The sequence below is a fragment of the Salmo salar genome, chromosome 10 (genome assembly GCF_965601325.2).
Source record: "Salmo salar chromosome 10, fSalSal1, whole genome shotgun sequence".
Lineage (NCBI taxonomy): Eukaryota > Metazoa > Chordata > Actinopteri > Salmoniformes > Salmonidae > Salmo > Salmo salar.
This window is the reverse complement of record NC_138300.1, coordinates 116,996,184-117,014,493: the sequence shown is the minus strand read 5'-3', so window position 1 is coordinate 117,014,493 and position 18,310 is coordinate 116,996,184. Positions and strand designations below refer to the sequence as shown.

Genomic DNA, 18,310 nt, shown 5'->3' with positions numbered 1-18,310 from the left:
TTAGACCACTGCACCACTCTAGTGCCTTAGACCACTGCACCACTCTAGTACCTTAGACCACTGCACCACTCTAGTGCCTTAGACCACTGCACCACTCTAGTGCCTTAGCCCACTGCACCACTCTAGTGCCTTAGACCACTGCACCACTCTAGTGCCTTAGACCACTGCACCACTCTAGTGCCTTAGCCCACTGCACCACTCTAGTATCTTAGACCACTGCACCACTCTAGTGCCTTAGACCACTGCACCACTCTAGTACCTTAGACCACTGCACCACTCTAGTGCCTTAGACCACTGCACCACTCTAGTGCCTTAGACCACTGCACCACTCTAGTGCCTTAGACCACTGCACCACTCTAGTGCCTTAGACCACTGCACCACTCTAGTATCTTAGACCACTGCACCACTCTAGTACCTTAGACCACTGCACCACTCTAGTGCCTTAGACCACTGCACCACTCTAGTGCCTTAGACCACTGCACCACTCTAGTGCCTTAGACCACTGCACCACTCTAGTGCCTTAGACCACTGCACCACTCTAGTACCTTAGACCACTGCACCACTCTAGTGCCTTAGACCACTGCACCACTCTAGTGCCTTAGACCACTGCACCACTCGGGAGGCCCTAGGACATCTTCATGTTATTTACACCCCTACCTCTTTTGTGTTGTGCTGTGTGAGTGTTGTATTGTGTTAAGTGAGTGTTGTGTTAAGTCAGTGTTGTGTTGTGTGAGTGTTGTGTAGTCTACAGCCACAGCCATTACGATGACCCTGTCCTTACCGTTCCTCTAGCCTACAGCCACAGCCATTATAATGAGCCTGTCCTTACCGTTCCTCTAGCCTACAGCCACAGCAATTACAATGAGCCTGTCCTTACCGTTCATCTAGCCTACAGCCACAGCAATTACAATTACCCTGTCCTTACCGTTCCTCTAGCCTACAGCCACAGCCATTATAATGACCCTGTCCTTACCGTTCCTCTAGTCTACAGCCACAGCCATTATAATGAGCCTGTCCTTACCGTTCCTCTAGCCTACAGCCACAGCCATTACAATGACCCTGTCCTTACCGTTCCTCTAGCCTACAGCCACAGCCATTACAATGACCCTGTCCTTACCGTTCCTCTAGTCTACAGCCACAGCAATTACAATGAGCCTGTCCTTACCGTTCCTCTAGCCTACAGCCACAGCAATTACAATTACCCTGTCCTTACCGTTCCTCTAGCCTACAGCCACAGCCATTATAATGAGCCTGTCCTTACCGTTCCTCTAGCCTACAGCCACAGCAATTACAATTACCCTGTCCTTACCGTTCCTCTAGCCTACAGCCACAGCCATTATAATGAGCCTGTCCTTACCGTGCCTCTAGCCTACAGCCACAGCAATTACAATTACCCTGTCCTTACCGTTCCTCTAGCCTACAGCCACAGCCATTATAATGACCCTGTCCTTACCGTTCCTCTAGTCTACAGCCACAGCCATTATAATGAGCCTGTCCTTACCGTTCCTCTAGTCTACAGCCACAGCCATTACAATGACCCTGTCCTTACCATTCCTCTAGTCTACAGCCACAGCCATTATAATAAGCCTGTCCTTACCGTTCCTCTAGTCTACAGCCACAGCCATTACAATGACCCTGTCCTTACCATTCCTCTAGTCTACAGCCACAGCAATTACAATGAGCCTGTCCTTACCGTTCCTCTAGCCTACAGCCACAGCAATTACAATGAGCCTGTCCTTACCGTTCCTCTAGCCTACAGCCACAGCCATTATAATGAGCCTGTCCTTACCGTTCCTCTAGCCTACAGCCACAGCCATTACAATGACCCTGTCCTTACCATTCCTCTAGTCTACAGCCACAGCCATTACAATGACCCTGTCCTTACCATTCCTCTAGTCTACAGCCACAGCCATTACAATGACCCTGTCCTTACCATTCCTCTAGTCTACAGCCACAGCCATTACAATGAGATTACATCCAGAACCACCTGAATGACACTTCATTGGTGTGTGATGGTGACTGATCTCTCTCTCTCTCTCTCTCTCTCTCTCTCTCTCTCTCTCTCTCTCTCTCTCTCTCACTCTCTCTCTCCATCTCTCCCTCTCTCTCTCTCCATCTCGCCATCTCTCTCTCCATCTCTTTCTCTCCATCTCTCTCTCTCCATCTCTCTCTCTCTCTCTCTCTCTCTCTCTCTCTCTCTCTCTCTCTCTCTCCAAATTCAAATTCAAATTCAAGCTGCTTTATTGGCATGAAAAACATGTGTCAATATTGCCGAAGAAACAATGTATATAATATACATTGTAATACAATTATAAACAATAACAAATAATAATATAAAATGGCAGTAAATAATAATACAAAATTAAATATAAAAATAATAACAATAAAATAGTAGTAAAATAATAGTAAAATAGTAGAATGTAATAAATATAAAAATCTAAATATGGAATATGAATCTATAACTAACTTATAACTAAATAACGGTCATCTTCACATTTACATCTTCACCATTACATCAGTACTACAACTACTATCATCATTACCACTACAACTACTATCATCATTACCACTACTACTACCACCACCATCACTGAACTGTTATCATTACCATTACCACCCATACCATTACTATTTGGAATGATAAACAACAATAATAATAGAAATAACAATAACAGTAATAACAATAATAGTAATAATAAGTAAGTTACTGTTTACTATGCAGATGTTATTATTCAGTGTCCCTCAGGCTATGGGAGGCAAATACATATTTGGCTGCAAGAGGAGCCATTGCTCCTTCACCCATGAGTATTTTTAATTTTTCCTCTGGGTTTAATAAGTTCAAATTTGGAATAAATGTAGTCATTTCTGTGAATAATCTATCTCTTTGTGAGGAATATTTATCACAGTAAAGGAGAAAGTGCATCTCTGTCTCTACCTCCCCTGTCATGCAGTGACCACATACACACTCCTCTTTGGGTAGCCATGTCTTTCTATGTCTGCTGGTTTCTATTGCCAATCGGTGGTCACTCAGCCTCACTCTCCATCTCTCTCTCTCTCTCTCAAGAGAGAGAAATGAAATGAGCCCCAACAGCTTTGTGCTGGTATTGTTCCAGCAGGACAGACAGACAGACAGACAGTGTTGTTGAATACTGTAGGTCCTGTTGTTTGGTAATGAAGTGGATCTTCTCTTCATAGCTGGACCCGAGAGAGAAGAGTCTCTCTCTGTGTGTGTGCGTGGTGTGTGTCCATCGACTGCTCTGATTGCCTACCCCATAAAGCTTCACCCTCCTTTAACAGAGCCAAGTCGTGCCAGAAGATGAGACAAAAAGAGGGATTGAGATACAGAGGGAGTGACTTCACCAGATAGGCTTACAGAATAATGTGGAGAGAGGAAAACAGAGAACGATTGATGTCTTTGGAGAGGGAGGTAGAGATATACAGGAGTGAGAGAGATGGAGACAGAGAGAAACAATCTGTGTGCATTAGCAAGAGAAAGAGAGAGACAGAAAGACATAAAGCTAGAGAGAGAGAGAAAGAGAGAGAGAAAGATGGTGCATCAAGACAGCAGAGAGATAGAGAGGAGGAGGAGAGAGAGAGAGAAAGGAGAGAAAGAGAAAGAGAGCAATCAACACAGAGGAGGGAGAGAGAGAGATAGATAGAGACAGACTTCAACTATTTGCACATTGTTACAACACTCTACATAGCCATAATATAACATTTGAAATGTCTCTATTCTTTTGAAACTTTTGTTTCAAAAAGTGTAACATTTACTGTTCATTTCGTATTGTTTTTTCCACTTTTTTATACTATCTAATTCACTTGCTTTGGCAATGTAAACATACACTATATGACTAAAAGTATGTGGACACCTGCTTGTCAAACATCTCATTCCAAAATCATTGGCCTTAATATGGAGTTGGTCCCCCCTTTGCTGCTATAACAGCCTCCACTCTTCTGGGAAGGCTTTCCACTAGATGTTAGAACATTGCCATGGGGACTTCCTTCCATTCAGCCACAATAGCATTAGTGAGGTCGTGCACTGATTTTGGGGGATTAGGCCAGTCAAGCTTTCACACCAATTTCGACAAACCATTTCTGTATGGACCTCGCTTTGTGCATGGGGGCATTGTCATGCTGAAACAGGAAAGGGCCTTCCCCAAACTGTTACCACAAAGTTGGAAGCACAGAATCATCTAGAATGTCATTGTATGCTGTAGCGTTAATATTTCCCTCCACTGGAACTAAGGGGCCCAAACCATGATAAACAGCCCCAGACCATTATTCCTTCACTATGTAGCGTTCTCCTGGCATCCGCCAAACCCAGATGAATTTGTCTGACTGCCAGATGGTGAAGCGTGAGTCATCACTCCACAGAACGTGTTTCCACTGCTCCAGAGTCCAATGGTGGTGAGCTTTACGCCACTCCAGCCGATGCTTGGCATTGTGGATTGGGACCTTAGGCTTGTGTGCGGCTGCTCGGGCCATGGAAACACATTTCTTGAAGCTCCTGATGAACAGTTCTTGTGCTGATGCTGCTTCGAGGCAGTTTGGAACTCGATAGTGAGTGTCTGTATTTGTATTTATTATGGAGCTGCTGTTTAGGGAGCTTGTGAAATGAAAAAGTATTTTCCGGGTAGGTCTGCCTGAGTATAAGTAACTGTTAGACTTGTCCTATTTGTATTTGTATTTATTGTGGATCCCCATTAGCTGCTGCCAAAGCAGAAGCTACTCTTCCTGGGGTCCAGCAAAATTAAGGCAGTTTATACAATTTTAAAACATTACAATACATTCACAGATTTCACAACACACTGTGTGCCCTCAGGCCCCTACTCCACCACTACCACATATCTACAGTACTAATTCTCTGTGTATGTATAGTGTGTGTGTGTGTGTGTGTGTGTGTGTGTGTGTGTGTGTGTGTGTGTGTGTGTGTGCATGTGTCTGTGCCAATGTTTGTGTTGCTTCACAGTCCCCGCTGTTCCATGAGGTGTTTTTTTATCGTTTTTTTAAATCTAATTTTACTGCTTGCGTCATTTACTTAATGTGAAATAGAGTTCCATGTAGTCATGGCTCTATGTAGTACTGTGTGCCTCCCATAGTCTGTTCTGGACTTGGGGACTATGAAGAGACCTCCGGTGGCATGTCTTGTGGGGTATGCATGGGTATCCGAGCTGTGTGACAGTAGTTTAGACAGACAGCTTGGTGCATTCAACATGTCAATACCTCTCATAAATAAAAGTAGTGATGAAGTCAATCTCTCCTCCACCTTCAGCCAGGAGAGATTGACATGCATATTATTAATATTAGCTCTCTGTGTACATCCAAGGGCCAGCCGTGCTGCCCTGTTCTGAGCCAATTGCAATTTTCCTAAGTCCTTTTTTTGTGGCACCTCACCACACGACTGAACAGTAGTCCAGGTGCAACAAAACTAGGGTCTGTAGTACCTGCCTTGTTGATAGTGTTGTTAAGAAAGCAGGGCATCACTTTATTATAGACAGACTTCTCCCCATCTTAGCTACTGTTGCATCAATATGTTTTGACCATGACAGTTTACAATTTATTACAAGATTTAGTTGAGGTTTAGGGTTTAATGAGTGTTTTGTTCCAAATACAATGCTTTTAGTTTTAGAAATATTTAGGGCTAACTTATTCCTTGCCACCCACTCTGAAACTAACTGCAGCTCTTTGTTGAGTGTTGCAGTCATTTCAGTCGCTGTAGTAGCTGTCGTGTATAGCATACATAGAAACTCTGGCTTTACTCAAAGTCAGTGGCATGTCGTTAGTAAAAATTGAAAAAGCAAGGGGCCTAAACAGCAACCCTGGGGAATTCCTGATTCTAACTGGATTATATTTGAGAGGCTTCCATTAAAGAACACCCTCTGTGTTATGTTAGACAAGTAACTCTTTATTCACATAATAGCAGGGGGTATAAAGCCATAACACATATGTTTTTCCAGCAGCAGACTATGATCGATAATGTCAAAAGCTGCACTGAAGTCTAACAAGACAGCCCCCACAATCATTTTATCATCAATTTCTCTCAGCCAATCACCACTCATTTGTGTAAGTGCTGTGCTTGTTGATTGTCCTTCCCTATAAGCATGCTGAAATTATGTTGTCAGTTTGTTTACTGTGAAATAGCATTTTATCTGGTCAAACACCATTTTTCCCAGAAGTTTACTATGGGTTGGTAACAGGCTGATTGGTCAGCTATTTGAGCCAGTAAAAGGGGGCTTTACTATTCTTAGGTAGCGGAATGACTTTAGCTTCCCTCCAGGCCTGAGGGCACACGCTCTCTAGTAGGGAAAAATTGAAGATGTGGCAATATCGTCTGCTATTATCCTCAGTAATTTTCCATCCAGATTGTCAGACCCCGGTGGCTTGTCATTATTGATAGACAACAATCATTTTATCTCCTCTTCCGCACTCACTTTTCGGAATTCAAAAGTACAGTTCTTGTCTCCATAATTTGGGCCGATATACTTGGATGTGTAGTGTCAGCGTTTGTTGCTGGCATGTCATCCCTGAGTTTGCTTATCTTGCCAATGAAAAGTAACCGAGGACAGACAAATTTTACGCGCTACGCGCTTCAGCGCTCGGATGTCCCGCTCTCCTAGACATTTCCACTTCACGATAACAGCACTTACAGTTAACCGGGGCAGCTATAGCAGGGCAGACATTTGATGTACTGACTTGTTGGACAGGTGGCATCATATGACGGTGCCACGTTGAAAGTCACTGAGCTCTTCTGTAAGACCAGTGTTTGTCTATGGAGATTGCATGGCGGTGTACTTGATTTTATACACCTGTTAGCAATGGGTCTGGATGAAATAGCCAAATCCACAAATTTGAAGGGGGGGTCCAGATACTTTTGTATATATAGTGTATGTTTCCCATGCCAATAAAGCCCATTGATGAGAGAGAGAGAGAGAGAGAGAGAGAGAGAGAGAGAGAGAGAGAGAGAGAGAGAGAGAGGAGAGAGAGAGAGAGAGAGAGGAGAGAGAGAGAGAGAGAGAGAGAGAGAGAGAGAGAGAGAGAGAGAGAGAGAGAGAGAGAGAGAGAGAGAGAGAGAGAGAGAGAGAGAGAGAGAGAGAGAGAGAGAGAGAGAGAGAGAGAGAGAGAGTAATGTTACACAGAGGAGGGAGCATCAATGTCCCTGGTTCCTGCAGGCTGTGGGCCTTATGTGGTCTGTTTAACACTCCTCCTCACCATCTGTCACTTCACAGTCAGGGAACACTTTAATACTAAACCAATAGCATTCATTTCACCAGACAGATACTGTTACTGCTCTTTTATCCTGCCTCTTCTCTCCCAGAACATGGTTTCTCACTTAACGTGCCTCCATTGCCCCATGTATAGCAGAGCATGTGTAATTCTCTCTGTCCAGCAGCAGTAATGTCTAGTGGTTGGGGTTTTGCAACCAGGCCAACAGGCTACGACAGTGTTAGGCACTCACACGTTCTTGTGTTGGAGTGTGTGTGAGGTTCCTTTCGTCTCTCAACCTCGCCATTGTTGTCTTTCGGTTTTATGAAGTGTCCGATAAAATCATATTTTTTACAGTCCAAGGCTTTATCTCGGTCTCTCAATGTGGAGTATTTTTTACAGTCCAAGGCTTTATCTCGGTCTCTCAATGTGGAGTATTTTTTACAGTTAAGTCCCCTCCCTCCCTCCCTCCCTCCCTCCCTCCCTCCCTCCCTCCCTCCCTCCCTCCCTCCCTTCCCTCCCTCCCTCCCTCCCTCCCTCCCGCCCTCCCTCTCTCTCTGTCTCTCTCTCTGTCTCTCTCCCTCTCTCTCCGTCTCTCTCTCTGTCTCTCTCTCTGTCTCTCAATGTGAATGAAGTCTTAGGACATAACAGCTATATTCCAGGCAGGATATTGAGAGACTATGAATCCTTTGTCCTGAGTTTTAAAGGTGGCAGCTAGTGTGTCAATCTGACATCTTTTGGGAATCTTTCAGAGGCATCGCTCGCCTATTTAGACAGACATGAGAAGAGCAGGATATCACCGTCTGAGAGAGTAGCAATCCTTGGTATTGAGGTGACAGCTGTGGTTCCTGAGAGATCACACAAACGCACATGTGCTCACGCACGCGCACACACACACACACACCACACACACACACACACACACACACACACACACACACACACACACACACACACACACACACACACACACACACACACACACACACACAGGCAGGATCAGGGTAAATAATCAGCGTCTCAGGAACATTTTGCCTGATTGGTTATTCATGACCTCGTCTTGCATTGTTTTTCTGACTCATGGAGCTCTGTGATGCCTGTCTTTTTAATGACTAATTGAGGCTAATAATCTGTGTGTGTGTGTGTGTGTGTGTGTGTGTGTGTGTGTGTGTGTGTGTGTGTGTGTGTGTGTGTGTGTGTGTGTGTGTGTGTGTGTGTGTGTGTGTGTGTGTGTGTGTGTGTGTGTGTGTGTGTGTGCAAGGCATTTCCATCAAAGACATCTCTCTGGGTTTAGCTCGCTAACTGCTTGTCTTGTTCTCTGGCTGATAATGATGACATCTGAAAGGGTTTTGGGTAAAATGTTCATTTCCAATTTAATATTTAGCTTCTGAAAATAATGCAACCAATGGGAGATGCTGCTGCATATACAGTGCCTTCGGAAGTATTCAGACCCCTTGACTTTTTCCACATTTTGTTACGTTACAACCTTATTGTAATATTCATTGAATTGTTTTTTCCCCCTCATCAATCTACACACGATACCCCATAATGGCAGAGCAAAAACAGGTTTTTACCATTTTTTTTAAATAAAAAATCTGAAAAATCATATTTGCGTAAGTATTCAGACCCTTTACTCAGTACTTTGTTGAAGAACCTTTTGGCAGCGATTACAGCCTCGAGTCTTCTTGGGTATGACGCTACAAGCTTGGCACACCTGTATTTGGGGAATTTCTCCCATTCTTCTCTGCAGATCCTCTCAAACTCTGTCAGGTTGGATGGGGAGCATTGCTGCACAGCTATTTTCAGTTCTCCCTCGGGTTCAAGTCTGGGCTCTAGCTGGGCCACTCAAGGACATTCAAAGACTTGTCCCCGAGGCATCCCCAAGCCATTCCTGTGCTGTCTTTGTTTAGGGTCATTGTCCTGTTGAAAGGTGAACCTTCAACCCAGTCTGAGGTCATGAGCGCTCTGGAGCAGGTTTTCATCAAGGATCTCTCTGTACTTTGCTCCGTTTATCTTTCCCTTGATCCTGACTAGTCTCCCAGTCCCTGCCACTGAAAAACATCCCAACAGCATGATGCTGCCAGCATCATGCTTCACCGTAGGGATGGTGCCAGTTTTCCTCCAGATGTAACGCTTGGCATTCAGGCCAAAGAGTTCAATCTTGGTTTCATCAGACCAGATAATCTTGTTTCTCATGGTCTGAGAGTCCTTTAGGTGCCTTTTGACAAACTCCAAGCGGGCTGTCATGTGCCTTTTACTGAGGAGTGGCTTCTGTCTGGCCACTCTACCATAACGGCCTGATTGGTGGAATGCTGCAGAGATGGTTGTCCTTCTGGAAGGTTCTCCCATCTCCACAGAGGAACTCTAGAGCTCTGTCAGAGTGACCATTGGGTTCTTGGTTGCTCAGTTTGGCCTGGCGGCCAGCTCTAGGAAGAGACTTGGTGGTTCAAACTTCTTCCATTTAAGAATGGTTGAGGCCACTGTGTTCTTGGGGACCTTCAATGCTGCAGACATTTCTGGTACCCTTCCCCAGATCTGTGCCTCAACACAATCCTGTCTCTGAACTCTACGTACAATTCCTTCAACCTCATGGCTTAGTTTTTGCTCTGACATGCACTGTTAACTGTGGGACCTTATATAGACAGGTGTGTGACTTTCCAAATCATGTCCAATCAATTGAATTTACTACATGTGGAAACCAATCAAGTTGTACAAACATTTCAAGGATGATCAATGGAAACAGGATGCACCTGAGCTCAATTTCGAGTCTCATAGCAAACGGTCTGCATACTTTTTATATATTTTTTTATACATTTGCTAAAATTTCTACAAATCTGTTTTCACTTTGTCATTATGGGGTATTGGCTGTAGATTGCTGAGGCTTTAAAAAAAAAGTAACCCATTTTAGAATAATGCTGTAACGTAGGGGTCTGACTACTTTCCTAAGGCACCGTCTACTAGGTTATTTATGCACCTGAGACTGTAACTCTCTGTCAGAAGACATTACAGTACTAAGAAACACCAAGGGGTTCTGGGAAAATACTGACATTTCATCATGTTGTTCTTCTACTGCCAGAATATAATTTGTCCATAACAAATGTTTTTCTTCGTGAAAGAAAATAATCTCAACTTTATATCGCTTTCTCACGTCTTATCCCGAGACCTGTGTCTTATTCATTAGGTACAAAGTGAAAGACAACAGACTGAAACAGGGTGGGACTATCCTGTCTGTCTGTCTGTCTGTCTGTCTGTCTGTCTGTCTGTCTGTCTGTCTGTCTGTCTGTCTGTCTGTCTGTCTGTCTGTCTGTCTGTCTGTCTGTCTGTCTGTCTGTCTGTCTGTCTGTCTGTCTGTCTGTCTGTCTGTCTGTCTGTCTGACCTAGTAGGTCCTGATTCATTCACCCTGTCTGTCTGTCTGTCTGTCTGTCTGTCTGTCTGTCTGTCTGTCTGTCTGTCTGTCTGTCTGTCTGTCTGTCTGTCTGTCTGTCTGTCTGACCTAGTAGGTCCTGAGTCATTCACCCTGTCTGTCTGTCTCCTCAGACGATGCTACAGGAAATGTGCCAGTGTGTGTGTTACGATGATGTCATATACTGTTTGTCTAAACCGTTAGGTGCTAAGTCGTTAACAATGTCTTTGTCTGTCTGTGTGTCTCTCTCCTCTCAGACGATGCTACAGGTTACGGGCCGGTGTTTGAGGATCAGCCGGTCGACACCATCTACCCCGAGGAGTCACCTGAGGCCAAAATCACCCTGAGTTGTCGAGCACGAGCCAACCCACCTGCCACATACACGTAACAGTCCTCCTCTCACCCCTAAACCCCACCTGCTGTGCTGTGTTGTACTGTATGTCCCTCGTCTCTCACCGTCTCTCACCCCCCCAACACTCCCTAAACCCCACCTGCTGTGCTGTGTTGTACTGTATGTCCCTCGTCTCTCACCGTCTCTCACCCCCCCCAACACTCCCTAAACCCCACCTGCTGTTCTGTGTTGTACTGTATGTCCCTCGTCTCTCACCGTCTCTCACCCCCCCAACACTCCCTAAACCCCACCTGCTGTTCTGTGTTGTACTGTATGCCCCTCGTCTCTCACCGTCTCTCACCCCCCCAACACTCCCTAAACCCCACCTGCTGTGCTGTGTTGTACTGTATGTCCCTCGTCTCTCACCGTCTCTCACCCCCCCAACACTCCCTAAACCCCACCTGCTGTGCTGTGTTGTACTGTATGTCCCTCGTCTCTCACCCCCCCAACACTCCCTAAACCCCACCTGCTGTGCTGTGTTGTACTGTATGTCCCTCATCTCTCACCGTCTCTCACCCCCCAACACTCCCTAAACCCCACCTGCTGTGCTGTGTTGTACTGTATGTCCCTCGTCTCTCACCGTCTCTCACCCCCCCCCAACACTCCCTAAACCCCACCTGCTGTGCTGTGTGTACTGTATGTCAATCTGTACTCAGCATGCAGCGGTAGGAAAAGTACCCAATTGTCATACTTGAGTAGAAGTACAAATACCTTAATAATAGAAAATTATTAAAGTAAAAGTGAAAGTCACCCTGTAAATTACTACTTGAATAAAAGTCCCAAAGTATTTGGTTTAAAATATACTTAAGTATGAAACGTAAAAATATGAATAATTTCAAATTCCTTATATTAAGCAAACCGGACGACACCATTATTTACAGATAGCCAGGGGCACACTCCCACACTCAGACATCATTTACAAACAAAGCATGTGTGTTTAGAGGCAGTAGGGATGACCAGGGATGTTCTCTTGATAAGTGTGTGAATTGAGCCTTTTTCCAGTCCTGATAAGCATTCAAAATGCAACGAGTAGTTTTGGGTGTCAGGGAAAATGTATGGAGTAAATAGTACATTATTTTCTTTAGGAATGTAGTAAAGTAAAAGTAAAAGTTGTTTTGAACTGTAATCTGGCCATTTAGGGAACCTCTTTTGGCTCAAGAGCACATGTTCGTGTCCCCTCCTCTCTCCTCAGGTGGAGATTAAACAGCAGGAATATAGACCAGGATGAAGACAACCACTACACTTTGGTGGGAGGCAACCTGGTCATCTCTAACCCCATCAAGAACAAACACGTTGGGAAGTACACCTGTAAGGCCACCAACGACTATGGCGCTGTGGTCAGCAGAGAGGCCGCTGTCCAGTTTGGATGTGAGTGGAGTGGATTGGACGTTATTGGATGGGATCCCCGTCCCCATTGTTATGTAACACATTATCATTGGCAGGATGGATGAAATGACTTTTTTCGAGCTGGCCCTTAGGCTAGGCTAAGCTTAGGCTAGGCTAAGCTGTCATGCCTATGTGAGTGGAGCTGTGATTGAGAGGCAGCAGTGGCACGTCATAACAGCTGTGGAAGTGGAATTTGAATGGTCAAACTTTGTAGAGCGTAGCAGGACACGGAATCACTTCTGCTGAATCGATAGTAAGTTCACTTTGAAAGATGACAGTTGCAAATTACAAGCCTGCCAACTAGTTAAACACAGGTCCTGGTTTTGAAGTGGTTTTGAGAGAGAGGTTACAGGGTTTAAAAGTATTTGGAGGATCAGTGTTCTTACATAAATGAGGCGAGGGAGAGTGTGACAGTGGATTATCCAGGCTTGTTAATGAATCTGAACTTTCTCTGTCTTCCTCTCCCCACTCTCCCCCATCACTCTCTCCCTCGCCTTCTCTCTGTCCCCCCCTCTCTTTCTCCAAGACCTGGACTTCTTCTCCTCTGAGGAGAGAGAGGCGGTGCATGTGAAGGAGGGCCAAGGGGCAGTGCTGCTCTGCGCTCCTCCCCCACACTACCCAGGTAAGTGCTAGGCTAAGCTAACGGCTAATTATATGATGCTACGTCATTGTTATGGCTAATGCTAATGCTAGACACAGATGGTGTCAAATGTATCTTAAGATGTCTTGAATAGTGTGTATGTCATGTCTCAAAGTGTCTCAACACATCTCAACTGAAGTCTGAAGATGTGTGTGACATGGCTGGGTATAGTGTAGGATAGGATGAACTTTAATGTCCCAAACGATACATTACACATTCAACATAATACACACATTGCACGTTACCCATCATACACATTGCGCACTTTTCATATAGCCACATAGATAATACATATTGCAGGTTTCCCTTACATTCAGTGAGTGGCCTGCTAACCCAGCTCAGCATTACTGTTGAGATATTTGATGGACATGGGAATGAAGGAGTGCTTAAACCTGTTTAGGGGACCCTATAGTGTCTGAGGGGAGGAGGGACTCTATAGTGTCTGTCTGAGGGGAGGAGGGACTCTATAGTGTCTGTCTGAGGGGAGGAGGGACTCTATAGTGTCTGAGGGGAGGAGGGACCCTATAGTGTCTGTCTGAGGGGAGGAGGGACCCTATAGTGTCTGAGGGGAGGAGGGACCCTATAGTGTCTGAGGGGAGAAGGGACCCTATAGTGTCTGAGGGGAGGAGGGACTCTATAGTGTCTGAGGAGAGGAGGGACCCTATAGTGTCTGAGGGGAGGAGGGACCCTATAGTGTCTGTCTGAGGGGAGGAGGGACTCTATAGTGTCTGAGGGGAGGAGGGACTCTATAGTGTCTGAGGGGAGGAGGGACCCTATAGTGTCTGAGGAGAGGAGGGACCCTATAGTGTCTGAGGGGAGGAGGGACTCTATAGTGTCTGAGGGGAGGAGGGAATCTATAGTGTCTGTCTGAGGGGAGGAGGGACCCTATAGTGTCTGAGCCTATAGTGGCTGAGGGGAGGAGGGACCCTATAGTGTCTGAGGGGAGGAGGGACCCTATAGTGTCTGAGGGGAGGAGGGACTCTATAGTGTCTGAGGGGAGGAGGGACTCTATAGTGTCTGAGGGGAGGAGGGACCCTATAGTGTCTGAGGGGAGGAGGGACTCTATAGTGTCTGAGGAGAGGAGGGACCCTATAGTGTCTGTCTGAGGGGAGGAGGGACCCTATAGTGTCTGAGCCTATAGTGTCTGAGGGGAGGAGGGACCCTATAGTGTCTGAGGGGAGGAGGGACCCTATAGTGTCTGAGGGGAGGAGGGACCCTATAGTGTCTGAGGGGAGGAGGGACTCTATAGTGTCTGAGGGGAGGAGGGACCCTATAGTGTCTGAGGGGAGGAGGGACCCTATAGTGTCTGTCTGAGGGGAGGAGGGACCCTATAGTGTCTGTCTGAGGGGAGGAGGGACTCTATAGTGTCTGAGGGGAGGAGGGACTCTATAGTGTCTGAGGGGAGGAGGGACTCTATAGTGTCTGAGGGGAGGAGGGACCCTATAGTGTCTGAGGGGAGGAGGGACCCTATAGTGTCTGTCTGAGGGGAGGAGGGACCCTATAGTGTCTTTCTGAGGGGAGGAGGGACCCTATAGTGTCTGAGGGGAGGAGGGACTCTATAGTGTCTGAGGGGAGGAGGGACCCTATAGTGTCTGTCTGAGGGGAGGAGGGACCCTATAGTGTCTGAGGGGAGGAGGGACCCTATAGTGTCTGAGGGGAGGAGGGACTCTATAGTGTCTGGGGAGAGGAGGGACCCTATAGTGTCTGAGGGGAGGAGGGACCCTATAGTGTCTGAGGGGAGGAGGGACTCTATAGTGTCTGCGGGGAGGAGGGACTCTATAGTGTCTGAGGGGAGGAGGGACCCTATAGTGTCTGTCTGAGGGTAGGAGGGACCCTATAGTGTCTGAGGAGAGGAGGGACCCTATAGTGTCTGAGGGGAGGAGGGACCCTATAGTGTCTGAGGGGAGGAGGGAACCTATAGTGTCTGTCTGAGGGGAGGAGGGACCCTATAGTGTCTGTCTGAGGGGAGGAGGGACTCTATAGTGTCTGAGGGGAGGAGGGACCCTATAGTGTCTGAGGGGAGGAGGGAACCTATAGTGTCTGTCTGAGGAGAGGAGGGACCCTATAGTGTCTGTCTGAGGGGAGGAGGGACTCTATAGTGTCTGAGGGGAGGAGGGACCCTATAGTGTCTGAGGGGAGGAGGGAACCTATAGTGTCTGTCTGAGGGGAGGAGGGACCCTATAGTGTCTGTCTGAGGGGAGGAGGGACCCTATAGTGTCTGAGGGGAGGAGGGACTCTATAGTGTCTCAGGGGAGGAGGGACTCTATTGTGTCTGAGGGGAGAAGGGACTCTATAGTGTCTGAGGGGAGGAGGGACCCTATAGTGTCTGTCTGAGGGGAGGAGGGACCCTATAGTGTCTGTCTGGAGGGAGGAGGGACCCTATAGTGTCTGTCTGAGGGGAGGAGGGACCCTATAGTGTCTGAGGGGAGGAGGGACTCTATTGTGTCTGAGGGGAGGAGGGACTCTATAGTGTCTGAGGGGAGGAGGGACCCTATAGTGTCTGTCTGAGGGGAGGAGGGACCCTATAGTGTCTGTCTGGAGGGAGGAGGGACCCTATAGTGTCTGAGGGGAGGAGGGACTCTATAGTGTCTGAGGAGAGGAGGGACCCTATAGTGTCTGAGGAGAGGAGGGACCCTATAGTGTCTGAGGAGAGGAGGGACCCTATAGTGTCTGAGGGGAGGCGAGACTCTATAGTGTCTGAGGGGAGGAGGGACCCTATAGTGTCTGAGGGGAGGAGGGACCCTATAGTGTCTGAGGGGAGGAGGGACTCTATAGTGTCTGAGGGGAGGAGGGACCCTATAGTGTCTGAGGAGAGGAGGGACCCTATAGCGTCTGAGGGGAGGAGGGACCCTATACTGTCTGAGGGGAGGAGGGACTCTATAGTGTCTGAGGGGAGGAGGGACCCTATAGTGTCTGAGGAGAGGAGGGACCCTATAGTGTCTGAGGAGAGGAGGGACCCTATAGTGTCTGAGGGGAGGAGGGACTCTATAGTGTCTGTCTGAGGGGAGGAGGGACCCTATAGTGTCTGTCTGAGGGGAGGAGGGACCCTATAGTGTCTGAGGGGAGGAGGGACCCTATAGTGTCTGAGGGGAGGAGGGACCCTATAGTGTCTGTCTGAGGGGAGGAGGGACCCTATAGTGTCTGTCTGAGGGGAGGAAGGACCCTATAGTGTCTGAGGGGAGGAGGGACCCTATAGTGTCTGTCTGAGGGGAGGAGGGACCCTATAGTGTCTGTCTGAGGGGAGGAGGGACCCTATAGTGTCTGTCTGAGGGGAGGAGGGACCCTATAGTGTCTGAGGGGAGGAGGGACCCTATAGTGTCTGAGGGGAGGAGGGACCCTATAGTGTCTGAGGGGAGGAGGGACCCTATAGTGTCTGAGGGGTGGAGGGACTCTATAGTGTCTGAGGGGAGGAGGGACCCTATAGTGTCTGAGGGGAGGAGGGACCCTATAGTGTCTGAGGGGAGGAGGGACCCTATAGTGTCTGAGGGGAGGAGGGACTCTATAGTGTATGAGGGGAGGAGGGACCCTATAGTGTCTGAGGAGAGGAGGGACCCTATAGTGTCTGTCTGAGGGGAGGAGGGACCCTATAGTGTCTGAGGGGAGGAGGGACCCTATAGTGTCTGTCTGAGGGGAGGAGGGACCCTATAGTGTCTGTCTGAGGGGAGGAGGGACTCTATAGTGTCTGAGGGGAGGAGGGACTCTATAGTGTCTGAGGGGAGGAGGGACCCTATAGTGTCTGAGGGGAGGAGGGACCCTATAGTGTCTGAGGGGAGGAGGGACCCTATAGTGTCTGAGGGGAGGAGGGACCCTATAGTGTCTGAGCTGAGGAGGGACTCTATAGTGTCTGAGGGGAGGAGGGACCCTATAGTGTCTGTCTGAGGGGAGGAGGGACCCTATAGTGTCTGAGGGGAGGAGGGACCCTATATTGTCTGAGGGGAGGAGGGACCCTATAGTGTCTGAGGGAGGAGGGACCCTATAGTGTCTGAGGGGAGGAGGGACCCTATAGTGTCTGAGGGGAGGAGGGACCCTATAGTGTCTGAGGGGAGGAGGGACCCTATAGTGTCTGAGGAGAGGAGGGACCCTATAGTGTCTGAGGGGAGGAGGGACCCTATAGTGTCTGAGGAGAGGAGGGACCCTATAGTGTCTGTCTGAGGGGAGGAGGGACCCTATAGTGTCTGTCTGAGGGGAGGAGGGACCCTATAGTGTCTGAGGGGAGGAGGGACCCTATAGTGTTTGAGGGGAAGAGGGACCCTATAGTGTCTGAGGGGAGGAGGGACTCTATAGTGTCTGAGGGGAGGAGGGACCCTATAGTGTCTGAGCCTATAGTGTCTGAGGGGAGGAGGGTCCCTATAGTGTCTGAGGGGAGGAGGGACCCGATAGTGTCTGTCTAAGGGGAGGAGGGACTCTATAGTGTCTGAGGGGAGGAGGGACCCTATAGTGTCTGAGGGGAGGAGGGACCCTATAGTGTCTTTCTGAGGGGAGGAGGGACCCTATAGTGTCTGAGGGGAGGAGGGACTCTATAGTGTCTGAGGGGAGGAGGGACCCTGTAGTGTCTGTCTGAGGGGAGGTGGGACCCTATAGTGTCTGAGGGGAGGAGGGACCCTATAGTGTCTGAGGGGAGGAGGGACTCTATAGTGTCTGAGGGGAGGAGGGACCCTATAGTTTCTGTCTGAGGGGAGGAGGGACCCTATAGTGTCTGAGGGGAGGAGGGACTCTATAGTGTCTGAGGGGAGGAGGGACCCTATAGTGTCTGAGGAGAGGAGGGACCCTATAGTGTCTGTTTGAGGGGAGGAGGGACCCTATAGTGTCTGTTTGAGGGGAGGAGGGACCCTATAGTGTCTGAGGGGAGGAGGGACCCTATAGTGTCTGTCTGAGGGGAGGAGGGACCCTATAGTGTCTGTCTGAGGGGAGGAGGGACCCTATAGTGTCTGAGGGGAGGAGGGACCCTATAGTGTCTGAGGGGAGGAGGGACCCTATAGTGTCTGAGGAGAGGAGGGACTCTATAGTGTCTGAGGGGAGGAGGGACTCTATAGTGTCTGAGGGGAGGAGGGACTCTATAGTGTCTGAGGGGAGGAGGGACCCTATAGTGTCTAAGGAGAGGAGGGACCCTATAGTGTCTGTCTGAGGGGAGGAGGGACCCTATAGTGTCTGAGGGGAGGAGGGACCCTATAGTGTCTGAGGGGAGGAGGGACTCTATAGTGTCTGAGGGGAGGAGGGACCCTATAGTGTCTGAGGGGAGGAGGGACCCTATAGTGTCTGTCTGAGGGGAGGAGGGACCCTATAGTG

General features: G+C 48.1%; 1 protein-coding gene across 4 annotated transcripts in view; it reads left to right on the top strand.

The window, feature by feature from the left end:
- The window catches only part of LOC106561641 (contactin-1a), a 174,769-nt gene that overhangs the window by 106,145 nt on the left and 50,314 nt on the right, over window positions 1-18,310 (top strand). For all 4 annotated transcript variants that reach the window (XM_014125784.3, XM_014125783.3, XM_082957410.1 and 1 more), the window contains 3 exons: window positions 10,865-10,991; window positions 12,191-12,366; window positions 12,911-13,006. In XM_014125784.3, coding sequence (XP_013981259.1) covers window positions 10,865-10,991; window positions 12,191-12,366; window positions 12,911-13,006 — 399 coding nt within the window. The remainder of the gene's footprint in view (window positions 1-10,864; window positions 10,992-12,190; window positions 12,367-12,910; window positions 13,007-18,310) is intronic.